The sequence below is a fragment of the Thrips palmi genome, unplaced genomic scaffold (genome assembly GCF_012932325.1).
Source record: "Thrips palmi isolate BJ-2018 unplaced genomic scaffold, TpBJ-2018v1 HiC_scaffold_12, whole genome shotgun sequence".
Lineage (NCBI taxonomy): Eukaryota > Metazoa > Arthropoda > Insecta > Thysanoptera > Thripidae > Thrips > Thrips palmi.
The window spans coordinates 5023960-5040497 of NW_023144623.1; the positions used below are offsets into that span (position 1 = coordinate 5023960).

Below are 16538 nucleotides of genomic sequence, written 5' to 3' on the forward strand. Positions count from 1 at the left end.
GCCTCTATTCTCCTCTACGCCCCATGACTGTACCTCGGCCGGCGAAGGCTCAGTGAGTCCGTCGTTTGATGCATCGGATCGCCAACAGACTCTCCAATGTCCACCCACCCCCACATCACCCCACTTTCCTCCAGCTCTGCTGTCCTTGCCGGTGCACGGCATGGACCCCAGGGCAAGGGAACAGGTAGGCGGCAGCGCGACAACACTGTGAACGAAACCCCTACTATGCTTACACGGCGCGCTCAAGTCAGCGACTAGCACAAGTCACTCGAAACGCGGTCGGTTTACACGCCAGTGACTAGCTAGTATCTTAATTTTATTTTCATTTAATTTTTCAATTTTATGAATTTTGCTTCATAGCTTTTTCAATTATTCGAATTTTTCGAATATCAGAAATATAAAACACCTCAAATTATTTGAAATATGAATAAAAAAAGGTTATGTCATGGAAAGTGAGTGACTTGCTCTGAAACACTCTTTATGTGACCTTTCAATTTTTTCTGGACCTCAATTATGGTTAATACATTTATTGCTGCCCATATTTGACAATCTCTTGCCTTCAATTACTGGATTCAATCAAATATATTTGTCCACAATCCGAAAACAACCTCTGCTCTAAGTCATCATTCCCGTTTACACGGCTTTAAGTCAGCGCCTTACGTTAGTCAGTCACCGACTTACGGCTGACCGCCTTACGGTTGGTAACCAGGCGTTTACACGCAGTTTTGGTGCCTCACTAGCGCTAAGTCACGCACTAGCGGCGGCGTGTAAACATAGTACCCCACTACTTCAAACTCTGCCGCTATCACTCAAGTAGTGTCTGAGTTTTATTTTGTTTTTAGCAGATGATACGTTCACGTATCAGCGTGCTTGTACTCTCGTGCAGAGAGTACCGAGTTTCCGGCTAGCCAGGCAGCAGTTGCCTCCTTGCCTGACTGGCAAGCCTAGAAGAGGCCGAGCGCCTCGCCGGCAAGGCAGCGGCTGGCTGGCCTGCCTAGAAGAATATGAGCGGAGGGCCCTCAGCCTTGGAGTAATACTGATAGGGAGTCCTAACTAGAGCTGCACCTTTCTGTTTGCCAACGCCCTGAAGGCTTGATTTTCAACTTAGAGACTTTTCCAATAGCTCATCTTGTCACAAAAAGAGTGAGGATTTACGGGATGCAAACAGATTGGAGCTAACCCATACCGTTCCGGAGTTCAGGGCGTTTCTGTGCGTGGCACTAGGTGTCCGGCGAATCGTAGAGAGAGAAAGAGATAGTTTCCGAACTTTGCCACCATATAGCTCCTGACTGGGGCAACTTAGAAGGTTCTGGTTTTGAAAAATGGATTTAGAAGGCGAAGAAGATGGACGGGATGTAATCACCATCGATGAATTCGGTCGGTTTCATGGGGTGCATTTCCGACCGGGTGGTTTTCTCTCTCTAGCATTCGTCAGGACAGCTCGGCCCACCGCCGCGCCAGTTAGGACTCCCCACTGTATTACTCCAAGCCTCAGCGTGCCGCGCCGCGCCGCGCGTGCCGTCGCCCGCCGCACAATGAATCGGGGCGCCTGCGGGGGCTCGGGTTGCGCGCGCGGAGTATAACCTCGACACCCAGCTGGTACTCATGAAGTGCGTCCCTCACGTTGCGCGCTATGCCGCTCCCCTTCCTCTCGTCACGAGACGCTACTAGCACGCATCGCACAGCTGGCCCCCGCGCCCACGCCCCTTCCTCTGCCGAGATGCCACGTCCCGCCGCGCCCCGCCACACCCCGCAGCAGTTCACACACACACACACCCACTTGAACCTTGAGTGCGTAGAACGCATAGTGCAGCGCCCCCCCGAACCCCTGCCCCTCTCGAGAAGCGGCGCGCCGGCAGTCGGCAGAACACGCCACTCATACTTGCTTATCTTGAGCGTCTCGGGTTCGGGTGTCGCAGGGCGCGGCTGGCCGGCCCTGCTTAGAGATGTGGCTGACACGCTGCGTCCGGCGAGGCATTCCGCGCCCTAGTACCGAAAACAACTTTTACGGGTGTTGAGTATTCATGTGATTAGCCACCAAATTGTGCATCCTCGCTTTGAAACAACGAAAATGATACCCGACACAAGTGGTATCCGACATATGAGTGTCCCACCTCTGTCCCACCGACATTGCGAGCATGTTTAACACAAAACAATGGCACGTTAGGATATCCAAAAGTTAAAAAAAAATTGACATTTTCGTGAATTATTATGCGTAAGAAATTTGTCAAAAGAAGAGTTCCGAGTGTTAACTTTTCCAAATTAATTCACAAAATGTCACATTCGTCGACAAATTTTTCTACTCATCGTGGAGAAAAAAACCACCACACATTTAAATAAACATTCTCATTAGTATCATCCGCTTTCACGTTAGCGTTAGCGTAAACGTTTTTTTTTTTTTTTGACGGCCGGGTGTTCTACTTCCTTCGCGTCATCCGCCGCGCCAAGACAAGAGTCGTCCTCAGCGGGTCCCTCGCCATCAACCGCAGCCTGCCCATCATGGTACGCAGTAGCTCTGGTTACCAACGACCCCACCGGTAAAGCTAAAGCGTAGCCGTCTGTCACGCTTGATCTGAGGAGACACTGATTTCGCTTGAAAAAGAAGGGTATTGCTACGCTCTAGTTTTACCGGTGTCGATGACGGCGAGCAGGATGTGCCGCAGCAGTAACGCACAGTGGGCCAGAAGACCAGCGCAGGTCAAAACTCTAGACGCATTTTGAGCTCCAGAGTCGCTAAACAGGACTAGAACCGAGCGTGTGACCCCACGGACCCCACCAATGGATTCCTCGTTCGGAGAGCAATCCACTGATGGGGCTACACGTTCGGTTCGAGTCCCATTTAGCGACTCTGGAGCTCAAAACGCGTCCGGAATTTTGACCGCCTCCACTGGTCTTCTGGCCCACTGCGTAACCATGAGATTAGTGTAACGTTTCACCGGCCGCACAGTTCACCAACAAGCTGCTGACCTACATGGCGGTGCTTGCGCAGTTCGAGCTGGCCATCGGGACGAGCGTGAGGGACGAGAGATGAAAGGACTACAACAATAACAAACAACGCTGCTCAAAATGGTACAGTCTGTTAAGCAAGTCTGTAGCCGGTGACGGTCTCGATGTACGTCCTGATGTTCATGTTCCTCAGGTCCGTGTACACCCCGGGGTACTTGTCGTGGGCGCAGCCGACGCCCCAGGACACGACCCCCAGCAGCCGGGGCGACGAGTCCACGTCCGAGACGACGGTCAGCGGCCCGCCGGAGTCGCCCTGCACGATCCAGACGTTAGAACGATCGAAAGAATAAAAACGTTTCCGCTGCCTCCAGGAAAAGTACGAGTGTACCTGACAGGTGTCGCGGTGAGAGCCCTGCGCGCACACCATGTGCTCCGTGATGGGCAGGTTGAGCTTGCGGTACGTCTCGCTGCAGTGCTGGTGGTCCACGGGGTAGATGACCACCTTCTGCAGCACGTAGCTGCCGCCGTAGAAGTGGGACTCGGCCTTCTCCTGGAAGCGCGGCAAAGCGGAGGGCAGTTGCGGCGATACTCCGGGCGCTGCGGCCACCCCGGGACTACCCCCTGCCGCGGGCCGCGGGGTATCGCCAGCGGAGCGTCTCCACCCCACAGTGGGCCAGAAGACCGGTGGAGGCGGCCAAAACTCTTGACGCGTTTTGAGCTCCAGAGTAGTGTTCCGGATTGGGTGGGCGGTCAAAACCCGATGACTCCAGAGCGACTCTAGAACTCGGCCGGTGAATGCAGTGCCAGCCGCAGGCACTGCCGACGGGATAGCTTAGGCCCTACGCCAGCCTACTGACAGTGCCTGCGGGCGGCACTGCATTCACCGGCCGAGTTCTAGAGTCGCTCTGGAGTCATCGGGTTTTGACCGCCCACCCAATCCGGAACACTACTCCAGAGTCGCTAAATGGGACTCGAACCGATCGTGCGACCCCACCAATGAATTGCTCTTCGAACGAGGAATCGATTGGTGGGGTCACACGTGCGGTTCGTGTCCTGTTTAGCAACTCTGGAGCTCGAAGCGCGTCTAGAGTTTTGGCCGCCTCCACCGGTTTTCTGGCCCACTGGGCACCCCGACCAGGGCTTGCAAGCCGACTCACCTGCGTCAGCCCCCAGCCGGTGATGGTGAGCTGGTCCGAGTCCAGCAGCCGGTAGCCGGCGTCCACGATCCGGATGGGCTGCACGGCCTCCTCCAAGCGGATGAGCGGCTCGACGCGCACCAGCCCGATGTCCATGTCGAGGCCGTGGGTGTGCCAGTGCGGGTGCTGGTAGAAGGCCGTCGGGTAGAGCAGCTGGCCGCCGGTCACGGCCACCGAGGAGCCGGCGCGGAAGGAGCTGCCCTCCGTCGCGTTGCTGCAAGCGACGTCCGTTGGACCTCGGCAACCTCGGCCTCGGAGCACAGCGGGCCGGCGGCCAAAACTCTCGACGCGTTTTGAGCTCCAGAGTCGCTGAACAGGACTCCTACCGAGCGTGTGACCGTGTGAGCGGATTCCTCGTTCGGAGAGCAATCCATCGGTGGGGTCACACGTTCGGTTCGAGCCCTATTCAGCGACTCTGGAGTGTGACCCCACCAATGGATTCATCGTTCCGAGAGCAATCCATTGGTGGGGTCACTCGTTCGGTTCGAGCCCTATTTAGCGACTCTGGAGTGTGACCCCACCAATGGATTCCTCGTTCGGAGAGCAATCCATTGGTGGGGTCACTCGTTCGGTTCGAGCCCTATTTAGCGACTCTGGAGCTCAAAACGCGTCCGAGATTTTGACCGCCTCCACCGGTCCTCTGGCCCACTGTGCGGAGCGCGGCGGGGCGGACGCCTGTGAGGTAGGCAACCCACTCAGCCGTGCAGCACAGCGGGGCGGGCGCCTGTCAGCTAGGCAACCCATTACCATTACCATTAAGGGCTAGACCACACATGATCGTATGCCATTTCGGGCCCGACACATGCCCGCCTGCACTGCAAAACGAGACATGGCCGTCCTTACTAAGGTGACCCACCCGTCCCCGGAGCACGGCGGGCACGACACGAACCCGATCGGGCGGGAAGCGTGCGTAGCGTAACTGAGATTCGGTCGGGATTGCATAAAACGGCCTCGCTGACCGAGCAGCGAGCACCGGCGAAGCAGCCCTGCCTTGCCCGCCTCGGCCCGCATTGCAGCGTCGACAACTTGCAGCGGTTCGGTTTCGGTTCCCAGTGGTGGTCCCTGGCGGCCCTACTGCCCTGCAATCTCCATCTCATCGCCGTCTCCAGGGTCCGGCATCTCCGCCTGGATGCGGGACTTGGGCTGCGGGCGCACGGTGCACTGCACGGGACTGGCACTGCACTGCGAGGGGCTGTCGGTGCTCACCCTAGGCCTGTGCGATTAATCGAATAATCGAAATCGATTTCCGATTTTTAGTAATCGACGATTATTTTTGTGGACCGATTCGATGCTCGTAATCGAACTTAACGGAGTAAAATCGGTGGTCGATTTTCACCGATTAATAGGGTTTTGAAACGGTTATCGATTACATTTATTGTTGTTTATTAACAGAAGACCTGACAATCTTTGCACTGTACTTGAAAAGCCTTAACTGTGGACCATGTTTACGCTTTACGAATTCTATTTCTTTTCAGTTTTATTCAATTTATTGGGCAAGAAATAATTGATTGAGGGCGATTAATCGCAAATGTTCGATTATTGACAATTCGATTAATCGGTTTTCGTCGATTAATCGGCCTTGTTTCGATTGCCGATTACCGAGCATCGTATCGGTCGGCTTTTCGATTATTTCAATAATCGGTCGATTTCGATTTTGGACAATAATCGCACAGGCCTAGCTCACCCGTTGGGGAAGCAGTGTGCCGCCGAGATGAGCCACTCGTAGCTAATGATGGAGGCGCCGCAGTGCAGGGCGTTGTTGTACAGCCACGCCACCTGGCGGACAACAAGGCTCGCCGTCAGCGCCGTCGGCCAGTAGACTGATTCCGAGAGTCACACAGTGGGCCGGAAGACCGGTGGAGGCGGTCAAAATCCCGGACGGGTTTTGAGCTTCAGAGTCGCCAAAGGGACTTAAACCGAACGTGTGACCCCACCAATGCATTGCTCTCCGAACGAAGAGTCCATTGGTGGGGGTCACACGCTTGGTTCGAGTCCCATTTAGCGACTCTAGAGCTCAAAACGCGAGTTTTGGCCGCCGGTGCCGGTCTTCTGGCCCACTGTGAGTCGTTTTCATCGCCCTCTCTCACACTCATGGAGCGTCCCGTATAGGTGCCAGAGAGACAGGGCGACGGAAACGACTCTCGGAATCAGCCTGGAGCAGGCGGCGGCGACCGGCTTCACGGTGGGGGCAGTCTTTACCTGGTGCGGATAGTCTTTGATCTGGGCGTCCTCACCTCCAACGATGCGGCCGAAGTGGCGTCGCTGCGTGGGCGGCGCGTTTGGCGGCGCGTTGGGCGGCGCGCCCGGCCCGGGGGCGGCGGGGAGGCCAGGGACGCCCAGAGGGGGGCTCGGCGGCGCGGCGGCCGGCGGGGACCTGCCGGCCACTGGGGCCTGGGCGGCCTGGACACGCGGAGCACACCGTCACTAACGACACACGTCCCTGATTGACAGGTGTCAATAGACCGGTGGGCGACGTCCACAAGCAGACGACGCGGAGGGCGTAACTTGACTCTAGCGCCCGCCAGCCCGCCAGCCCGCCCACTTGCCGTGGCTGCCAGCCCTGCCAGCCCCGCCAGCCCGGCGTCCGACCTGTCAAGACCCGGTCTGATGGTGGCGGCGACTCTGACATGCCCCTGAGTGCCTTCCCTGGGACAAGGCGAAAAGGTGACAAGGCCCATCGGGGACCGCGAACCCCTCGCCTCCCTCACTCTGGGACGCGGCGGCGCGGTGTGGAGAGTGCAGTCTGGCCTGACAGTCTGGAAAAAGCCCCAAGTGGTCCTCGAACACCTCAAGCAGTCGAAGATTGCGCTGAGTGTTACACACTTTTTTTTTGGGGGGGGGGGGGGACATGTACACTGGGAACTCAACGACATACTCAAGTACGAAGTACTCGTGCATGAATGCTGCGGCAAGAGCGTTGTTTCACTGACTTACCCACGGTGCGGCCGGCTGGCCGTGGTACCCCTCCTGGCCCTGCATCTGGCCCTGCATCTGCCCCTGGCCGAGTGGCGGCCACTGCGCTGGAGCCCACTGCGCTGGCGACCACGGGACGTTGGCTGAAGGGTCACGCGGCAACAGCAACCTCGTCACTCGACGTCGGCGAAATGAGCGCAAAATCGGCCGCCGGCGGCGGGACTCGAACCTCGAACCCAGACTCGCGGCCACACCTCTACTCACGCGATGCCAGCACGCAGCCTAGGCAGGCGAGCAGCACGACGGCGACCAGGGGCACGGAAGCCACGACGACTGAAACAGCAAACGCTCAGCAAAACGACGGCGAAAATGACGGCCGCCGACGGGGATCGAACCATCGAACCCGGGCTCACGGACTCACTTGCGCGCGTTGTGGGTCTTGTGCCGCCTGCGCGTGGCATGGCGGCGCCCCGAGAAGTGGCCGCGGACTGGCGCGAAGAACGCCGGCGACGCCGACCAGTACACCGCCAAGATCGGGCGGACCCGCGGGACGGCCAAGCCGCTGCCACGCACTTCAGGGAGCGTCCCAGCCACTCGCCCGCGACGTCAAATCCCTTCTTCTCTCGGCGCGGCCGCGGGTTCGAATACCCAGCCTCGCACCGGCGTTTTCGCTCTCGTTCCCTCCGCGCGGTGACCGCGCTCGCCTTTCCTAGCGGTGTGCCTCCCTTCCCCCTCCCCGTCGATAACTGCAGACTGATTCCGAGAGTCGCTTTCGTCGCTCTGTCTCTCTCGCACTCTTGGGGCGTCCCGTGCTGGTGCGAGAGAGGCAGAGCGATGAAAACGACTCTCGGAGTGAGTCTGCTGCGGCCGGGCCGCAGGACGCCGTCGTCGCCGTCGGGGCCCGTGCACAGCGCGCAGAGCCTCCACGCCGCCGCGGACGCCGCAGACCCAGACCTGGTCGCCATGGCCGCCCCCGAGGCCCTCCTGCTGGCGGGGCTGCTGCTGCTGCTAGCGGTGCTCGGTAAGGGGTCATCCCCAAAGCGGGGTCACACTGAAAGATTCCAACGGCCGATGTAGCGCTGAGTGAAACCGAGCCACCTAGCGCCTCTGTGGAGGTCAAGTTCCTAGGGGGCGCCTCACAGGAGTCTAGGGCAGGAGGACTTTCCTGGCAGCAGGGGCGCTCGCGGCGCATGCGACGCTCGCACAGCTCGTGGAGTAGAGCCAGTCGAAGCAGCCACCGGCCGAAACTGGATCCGTAAAGTGAGACTGTTTTAGGCCTCTGCCAGGCGGGCCCCAGCCAGCTCAACTCGGCCAGCGGCGGCAGCATGCCCGCGCACAAGAAGATGCAGATCGTGGGGGGAACCTCAGCCGACATCAAGGATTTCGGTCACCAGGTAGGACGGTGCTGTTGCGACCGCGGGCCGCAGGGGTATCCATGTCCTGGGGAAAGAAGTGCCGGAGCGGGGCGCTGCACAGTGGGCCAGAAGACCGGTGGAGGCGGTCAAAACTCGAGACGCGTTTTGAGCGCCAGAGTCACTAAAAAGGACTCGAACCGAACGTGTGACCCCACCAATGGATTCCTCGTCCGGAGAGCAATCCATTGGTGGGGTCACTCGTTCGGTTCGAGTCCCGAGTGCGCTGTGCGCTCTAGCCGCGAGGCGCTGAACCAACCCCTCTATCTGGATTCTGGATCTCGCCTGACACCGACGCGTCACGCCTTTCACATCAAAGACCTGTCCGTGTCGAACCGCGCCGCGCCACCGCACTGCGATTGGCTGCGGGGTGCCAAGCCGGCCGGGCCGCCAACCTGAATGTGAATGCCGATCCGGGCAGGTCGGCGGGTGGGAATCTGAATCTGAATGGGGCGCTGCTGCAGATCAGCTGGCTGCGGCTGGGGAGGCACATGTGTGGCGGCTCCATCATCTCCCCCGACTACGTGGTCACGGCGGCGCACTGCTGCGTTGAGTAAGCCGCCCTACTCTCATGGTTCACTGACTGAAAGAAGTGTCACGGCCATGTACTACAGAAGTGCTGTCAAAATTTTCCCCATTTTCCAAAGCAAATGTCCTACGACTTGTTTGCTTCTTCTCCCAGCGTCAACCTCAACATCTCCGAGATCGTGGCGGGCAGCACGCTCATCCCCAACAGGGGCCGCGGCCAGACCACGCAGATCGTGGAGGTGCACCCGCACCCGGACTTCGACGCCATGTCCTACACGTGCGACGTGGCCCTGCTCAAGGTGTCGCCGCCCTTCAAGTTCGACGAGGTGGTGCGGCCCATCGCCATCGTGGACGTCGCCACCGCCCCCAAGACCGGCGACCAGGTCTACGTCACCGGCTGGGGGAAACTGTCGGTCAGTCCAGCTGACGCAACTCGCTCTGTCCCCCGAGACTGATTCCGAGAGTCGTTTTGGTCGCTCTGTCTCGCTGCAGTTCCGTAGGGTTGCGAGAGAGACAGAGCGACGAATCAGTGTTTGGAATCAGCCTGCCGCACAGTGGGCCAGAAGACCGGTGGAGGCGGCCAAAATCCCGAACGCGTTTTGAGCTCCAGAGTCGATAAATGGCCTCGAACCGAACGTGTGACCCCACCAATGGATTGCTCTCCGAACGAGGAATCCATCGGTGGGGTCACACGTTCGGTTCGAGTCCCATTTAGCGACTCTGGAGCCCAAAACGCGTCTAGAGTTTTGGCAGCCTCCACCGTTCTTCTGGCCCAACTGTGTGCCGCCTCCCTCCGTCTCGTTGTCTCGCTCTGCCTAGCGGTCCGGCAGTGACGTCACCGCGTGGGAACCCCCTTGACTGTCCCTCCAGGAGTTCGCCACGGCGGCGGCCACGATCCTGCAGAAGGTCAAGGTGCAGATGAAGGACTTTGACACGTGCCGCAACCGGTACGCCGAGATCCCCATGGTGCTGACCGAGACGACCTTCTGCGCCTCGGCGGACGGCAAGGACGCCTGCCAGGTGAGCACCGCCGCCCTCCTCGCGCGTGCAGCGCGGTCGAGGGTTCGAATCCCCGGTGGCTCACGTTTTCTTTTCGTCTGGGACCGTGCAGGGCGACAGTGGCGGCCCGCTGATCCAGAGGACCGAACACAAGGACTTCCTGCTGGGGATAGTGTCGTCCGGGAAAGGGTGCGCCCTCAAGGAGTTCCCGGGGCTGTACACGGACCTGCGCTCCGAGAAGATGCGGGCTTTCATCACCAAGATCACGGGCATGAAGCTGTAGCAGCAGCAGCAGACCATTTTCGGCATTATTAAATCCGCCACTGTCGCCGTGCTGTGCTGTGGACAAAGTCCCCTCCCCTTCCCCCTTTAACGCGCCCCAGCCCCCTCGCCTTGGCCGCGCTGCGTCGCCGAAATCCTTTTTGATCCCCCGCCTTGAACCCGACGCGATCCTCCCGGTTATGGAAATCCGGCGATCGCGGCGCGGGGCGGCACGGCCAGGCGCGGCGGAGACGCGACGCGCGTGCCGCATAATTTCTCATACTCGGCCGTGCGCGACTTGCGCGACGCGAACGTGGACGCCAACTAGGGGAAGTTTTCGATTATTAATTCCCCGGCCGGCATTCGGCGTGCCTTGGGGCGACAGAGACAGAGCGAGACCTCTCCGTTTTCGGTGGCCTTCGCGCTGAGATGACGCCTATGTTAGCCCGTTGGAGCGGCAGGGCAGCGAGGCAGCGAGGCGGCGCGCTAGAGACGCTGGACGGAGATGGCGCCGGGACGCTAGGGATGCTATAGAAAGGGGCACAAAGGCGGCAGCGCACAGTGGGCCAGAAGACGGGTGAGGCGGGCAAAACTCGAGACGCGTTTTGAGCTCCCAAGTCGCTAAACAGGCCTCGAACCGAACGTGTGACCCCACCAATGGATTCCTCGTTCGGAGAGCAGTCCATTGGTGGGGTCACACGTTCGGTTCGAGTCCTCTTTAGCGACTCTGGAGCTCAAAATGCGTCTCGAGTTTTGGCCGCCTCCACCGGTCTTCTGGCCCACTGTGCAGCGTGGCTGCGTCTCATTCTCGCGCTGTCGCCCTCTCGCTCCCACGCGTTGGTCGCATGCGTCGCCGACAAGGATGGACGATGAGAGGGCGAGAGGCTGGCCGGCCCGGCGCGGCGGCACCGCGTCATGAGGGCCCGGCCCAGCCGGCCGCCGCGGCGCGCGATTTGTGAATGGAGGGGGTGGGGTGGGGTGGGGCGGGGCGGTGGAGCGCCGCCAGCCAGTCGGCCGCCACCCACCCTCGGAGCCGGTCTAGTCGCAAAGACCGCTTACAGAACGCGCGGCGCGCGGCGTGCCCCACGCGTGGCCGAGACCCCCTGCACCGCGACGACGACGACGACGCCGACGCCGCGCCACAACAATGCCTCCGTGACGGCCTGACGGCGAAGCGGCCTCGGGGGTGCTGGCGCAGCGGAGCAGCGAAGCAGCGAAGCAGCGAAGCAGGCAAGTCTCCGTGGAGTTGCCGCGAGCGTGGCGCATCCCCATCCCCACTTCTGACCCCGCCACGCCCCGCCACGCCCCGCCACGCCCCGCCACGCCCCGCCACGCCCCGCCACGCCCCGCCACGCCCCGGGCAGTGGAAGTGGTAATTAACACGAGATGGCTTTATTGCTTTTATTTATCGTCGATGGAGCGCCCAGCGCGGAGTGCGGAGCGGCGCTGCCGATGGCGGATGGGTGTGCCTGGACGTGCCTGGGTGCGCCGTGCCAGTCGGGCTGCGCTGAAGGGCTGCCCCGTCAGGTCCATTAGTTCGGTTTTCAAATGCCAATTATTGGCTCCGCGATGCATGGACTGCGTGGGCGGGTGGCTGGGCCGGCGGCCGGAGGCTGTGGGAGCAGGGGAATGCCTGGAATGTCCTGGAGGCCCCCTGGCAGGGCAACGTGGTCGAGATGATGTTGAAGTGGTCAGCGTTTATCGTAAAATTCTCGACCTTCTGGGACAAATAAGTACTTTCATTTCGACTTATCAACGTAGGCGGGGCGGTCCGCCGCCTGAAGGAGATGGAGAGGCTGCCTCGCGCCTCGCGCCGCACAGTGGGCCGGAAGACCGGTGGAGGTGGTCATAAATACCGGACGCGTTTTGTGCTAAAGAGTCGCGAAATGAGACTCTAACCGAACCGAGCGTGTGACCCCACCAATGGATTCCTCGTTCGGATAGCAATCCATTGGTGGGTTCACACGTTCGTTTCCAGTCCTGTTTAGAGACTAACGCGTCTAGAATTTCGGCCGCCTGCGCCGGTCTTCTGGCCCACTGTGCCCCTCCCAAGCGGCATGTCGAACCAAATGGCTGTCAAAGCCACCGTCCTGCCGCGCCGCGTTGCCGTTCTTTTTGCCTATCGCCCTGGACGCCTCAAAAGCCGCCGCCACCAAACGCGGGGGAAATGCTACAAAAAGGCAATTGCAGAAAGAAAGTGTAGGTCAAGTCGCGGTGACGCAGCACCGGTCCCTGGGGGGCCCTGGGGCACGGGGTCCCTCGCGGGCTGGGGCGTGTGGCGGCCGAGGAACCGCCACCCCACGCCCCGCCCATCAGCGGCACGCCCTGCCTGGCCGTGGCGGCCGTGGCCTGGCCAAGCACGCGTCGCGCCGCGTCGCGCTGCACGGCGACCTGTTGCCTCAAAAAGCACCACAACGAACGCGGCAGCGCGGCACTGGCAGCAGCCGCGATGCATAGATTAACCGGATTAAATCCATTGTTTTAGCCGCCTCGCTCGCGGACGCTTTTTTAAAGCGGCGCGCGGTTCGGAAGGCAAAAACTCCGGAAGTTCAATAATCGCGTCCGGCCACCTCGCCGGCCACTCCTGACGCTACACTCAAAGCGTTGGGATTCCCAGTGCAGACCTGGAAAAAGAAGGGAAGCTGTTTGTGTTGGCGGTGGTGCACAGTGGATCGGAAGACCGGCACAGGCGGCCAAAAGTCTAGACGCGTTTTCAGCTCCAGAGTCACTAAACCAAGGGGGGCTGACTCTCCCGAACCGTGTACGAAGTATTATATATTATAGGTATTATAGAGTATTATAGGTATTATTCCGAACATTTTATTTAGATAATTGTGTCGTTTTAAGTGGTTTTCCGTGTACCAAAGGTTTCCGAAATACGCAAGTTAGTTGAAAACAAGGATTCCGGCTTGCGCTCCTGAGCCTCAAAATACTACCGCGCATCTTTAAGAGCCTCAGCACCTTGTCATCAGCCTTAGCGCCATTTCCTTACTCTAACGATCCGTCTAAAAATCGCTGAACGCCTGTTCACCACAATTTTACAAAACTTTCTCATGTTGAACCCGAAACTGCACTAAATGTGCGGCATTTTTTGGTATTATGGATTATAGTATTATAGGTATTATACAAGTATTATAGGTCTGTGTACGAAGTATTATAGGAGTCAGCCCCCCTTGCACTAAACAGGGCTCGTACCTAGCGTGTGACCCCACCAATGGATTCCTCGTTCGGCGAGCAGTCCGTTGGTGGGGTCACACGTTCGGTTCGAGTCCCGTTTAGCGACTCTGGAGCTCAAAGCGCGTCCGGGATTTGGGCCGCCTCCGCCGGTCTTCAGGCCCTCTGTGTGCTGCAGGCCTAACGCGGTGGCGGCCGGGATGAGCGAGCGGCAATCCGAGTGTGGGTGTACAGGGTTTAAGGTCTGCGCGGCGAGTTAGTAGCTCTCTCCGCAACGGGATGAGTCTTGGGGCGTAACCCGCACGCCCAGCCTCACCCCACCCCGCCCCGAGAATACGGAACGCCCACACATCCCCCGGGCCCGGTCAGGCTTCCAGCCGCCTCCTCCAGCCGCCTCAAGACCAAGGCCGACCGCTCACACTTACACTCCCCCTCTCTCTCTCTCTCTCTCTCTCTCTCTGTCACTCTCTCACTCACTCACTCACACGCCCCGACGGGGCAGCAAACAACGCGCCAGGGGAGCAGTGTGTGAGTGTGTTGACAACGGATGGATTTAGACGGGAATCTACAACGGCGTCTGCGGCTGGCCGGTTTAGAGGACCCGTATGTGCCGTGATACGAGACTGCGCGCGTTTTTGTGTGTCTCTCTGTAAGTGTGGCTCTAAGGGGGTGGGTCGGGTTGGGGGCGGGGTTGGGGCTGGGGTAGGGGTGTGGGACTGGGTTGGGGGTGGGTTGGGGGTGGTGTGTCATGTGCCGTAGCGACTTTCTTCGAGTCTTTACATTCCATAAGGTCATAAACGGCTCGGTCATCTTTGGCGGTCTATGAAAGCGCCCACACACTCTCTCTCTCCATCCTCCATCACCACCACCACCACCGCCTCGTCGACCACCAATTGCGTGCCCTTCCCTCGAAGCTAAAATCCCTTCTCGCGATCCCTCCACGAGCTCATCACCGAGTCCCCTTCCGGCAACAATGTGTAGCGCGGCGCGGAAACTGTGAGCCCAACGCCTCACCCCGCCCCGCCCCGCCCCGCCCCCGCCCCGCCCCGCCCCGCTTTACTGCCCAATCCCGTAGACTGTGATAACGTTTTTCGATCCTCTTATCACGTGCCGACTGGCTGTGCCGATCATCGTCCTAGCCCCGAATAAAAAGGGAGTCGTAAAAATGCACTCGTATTTTTCATCACACACACAGACACAGACAGACACACACATAAAGGCACACACACTCACACACACTCACACACACTCACACAGTCACACACACACACAGACAGACGCCTTGCAGTCTGGCCGCAGCGTCCACATTGTTTTCACATGAAACATGGAGGCGCGGCAAGCGCGCACGCCGCCACGCCACGCCGGCCGCGCCGCCGAGAGGACCGCGATAGAGACATTCTGGGCGGGTGTCGGTTAGCGCGGCCATGCGTGGGCAGAGCCAGCAGAGCCAGCAGAGCCAAGGGCAGCGCAGAGCGGTCGGCTGCCGGAGAAATTATGAGACTGCTCGTGCAAATCCTACCTTTTTATATGGGGGCTTTCGGAAAAACGCGGTGACGTAAAAGTCCAGAGAAAACTCGCAGAAACTATGAAAAAATTTACGAAGTATTTTTTCTCTGGGAATCTCCAAAGTATGTTCTTTTAGCAGTGCAATCAAAACGGAAGGCTTCACTCGGCAATGCGGGGAAGCCCCGGCCGGCGAGGCGGGTAACTCCACTGAAATTTTCAGAGTCGGGGCGTTGTTTAGCGTGGCAGCATGCCCTTTGGCCGGGCAGGGAGGGACGGTGTGGAGTTGCCCCTGTGAGACTCCAGACTCCAGAATGGAGAAAACCCTACTTTCTGGAGCGGGCGCGGTGTGTTGCCCCACAAGTTGCTAAAAAATTGCCTGCGACGCACTAGAAGTGTCGAAATGGTTGCCAACCTCGGCCTGCCTGTACTAGGCAACGAGTCTCACACGACAAGGTTATTACGTCGCAGGGCAGAGAGGGAGATCGGAGCGCGCGGTCAACGCTCCAGAAAAATGCGCGGGTGGCCGGGCAGCCTGGCCTACATTAAACGCTCGTGCTCTTTCTTGCTCAACCTGCAAACATGGACTGCTGCCGGCGCCGCCCCCGCCGTTCCTCGCCTCCCGCTCCACCCCCGCCCCCCGCCCCCGCGCCGCCCCCAGCCAGGTACTCGGTGTCGCACGCAGCCCGGCCACAAAGTGCCTCCTCCAACCCTTGAGGGAATTACGACATTACGGAATGAGTCTGGGGGTGACACTGAAAGCCAAAGGTCCGGTCCGCTGCAGGACTGGTTCCGAGAGTCGTTTTCGTCGCTCTGTCTCTCTCGCAGTTGCGTCCCTTGTAGGTGCGAGAGAGACAGAGCGACGAAAACGACTCTCGGAATCAGTCTGCTGGACGGCTGGCTGGCCGGCTGGACGCCGCGGAGTTCTGGAGTTCTGGCGCGACGCTGCGTTCCAGATAGCGCACTGCACACCACCACCCTGACCTCGTTGAAGGAGCTAAAGTTAGCGCGTCGCGACGCCAAGCCGGGAGGCGGCAGCGGCCAGGGTGTACATGGTGAGGGCGTGTAGGGCAGGAAGGTGCAGGGAGGGTGCAGAGAGGGTGCAGAGAGGGTGTAGGCAGGGCGAAGGGGGAGCGGAACGTCACAGTGGAGGTGGAGAGAGTAGCGGGTCAAGGAGGGTGTGCAGTGGGGCGGCCAAATTGAATGGGAGTGACTGCAGAGGGTGTTAGGGCGGGTACCAAAGTGAAAAGGGGCGTGCAGTGTGGGGGCTCAGGGCGGGCAGGGCGGGCTGGGACGCGTACACTCAAAATAGGGGTGCCCAGCAACTGGCGCCTTTGTCGCCCCGCCCACTTTTAGGGTGCCAAATGTCGCCTAGTTCCTGGGCACCTTTGACAGTCAGTCCCCGGGTGGACAAACCATTAAGAAACCGCCTTCATCCATGGCTGCAGCGACTGAGGTGCCGAAGGTGCCCAGAATCTAGGCACCTTGGTCGCCCAGGATCTAGACACCTGGCATGCTCTACCATGGGAGAGGCCGGTTTCTGTATGATTTGTCCACCCCGAGACTGGGCGACAAGTGCCCGAACCTGGGCGACATTTGGCACCCT

At 59.5% G+C, this 16538-nt stretch overlaps 2 protein-coding genes across 2 annotated transcripts; one reads left to right on the forward strand and one right to left on the reverse strand.

Moving 5' to 3' along the window:
• Nucleotides 1-3058: 3058 nt before the first annotated feature.
• On the reverse strand, nucleotides 3059-7541 carry LOC117640478 (trypsin-1-like). The gene is made up of 9 exons (XM_034376999.1): nucleotides 7477-7541; nucleotides 7320-7388; nucleotides 7077-7198; nucleotides 6732-6898; nucleotides 6342-6438; nucleotides 5827-5918; nucleotides 4104-4356; nucleotides 3335-3496; nucleotides 3059-3259 (listed from the first exon to the last, which is right to left on the reverse strand). Exons 1-9 carry the CDS (start codon nucleotides 7514-7516, stop codon nucleotides 3080-3082), a joined length of 1182 nt encoding a protein of 393 aa, XP_034232890.1. The 5' UTR covers nucleotides 7517-7541; the 3' UTR covers nucleotides 3059-3079.
• A 420-nt stretch (nucleotides 7542-7961) lies between these two features.
• Nucleotides 7962-10327, forward strand: LOC117640085 (trypsin delta-like). The gene is made up of 6 exons (XM_034376318.1): nucleotides 7962-8076; nucleotides 8331-8449; nucleotides 8932-9020; nucleotides 9150-9408; nucleotides 9866-10015; nucleotides 10107-10327. Exons 1-6 carry the CDS (start codon nucleotides 8019-8021, stop codon nucleotides 10275-10277), a joined length of 846 nt encoding a protein of 281 aa, XP_034232209.1. The 5' UTR covers nucleotides 7962-8018; the 3' UTR covers nucleotides 10278-10327.
• The last annotated feature ends 6211 nt before the right edge of the window (nucleotides 10328-16538 follow it).

What these genes read in the sequence shown, in the direction of transcription:
- LOC117640478 (XM_034376999.1), bottom strand. Translation starts at nt 7,516, where the DNA reads ATGCCACGCGCAGGCGGCACAAGACCCACAACGCGCGCAA. An exon ending in AAGACCCACAACGCGCGCAA is followed by an intron (nt 7,389 to 7,476) that starts GTGAGTCCGTGA and finishes TTGCTGTTTCAG; the next exon opens with TCGTCGTGGCTTCCGTGCCC. An exon ending in ATCAGACCGGGTCTTGACAG is followed by an intron (nt 6,439 to 6,731) that starts GTCGGACGCCGG and finishes GCCGGGCGCGCC; the next exon opens with GCCCAACGCGCCGCCAAACG.
- LOC117640085 (XM_034376318.1), top strand. Translation starts at nt 8,019, where the DNA reads ATGGCCGCCCCCGAGGCCCTCCTGCTGGCGGGGCTGCTGCTGCTGCTA. An exon ending in GCGGCGCACTGCTGCGTTGA is followed by an intron (nt 9,021 to 9,149) that starts GTAAGCCGCCCT and finishes TTCTTCTCCCAG; the next exon opens with CGTCAACCTCAACATCTCCG. An exon ending in ACGGCAAGGACGCCTGCCAG is followed by an intron (nt 10,016 to 10,106) that starts GTGAGCACCGCC and finishes GGGACCGTGCAG; the next exon opens with GGCGACAGTGGCGGCCCGCT.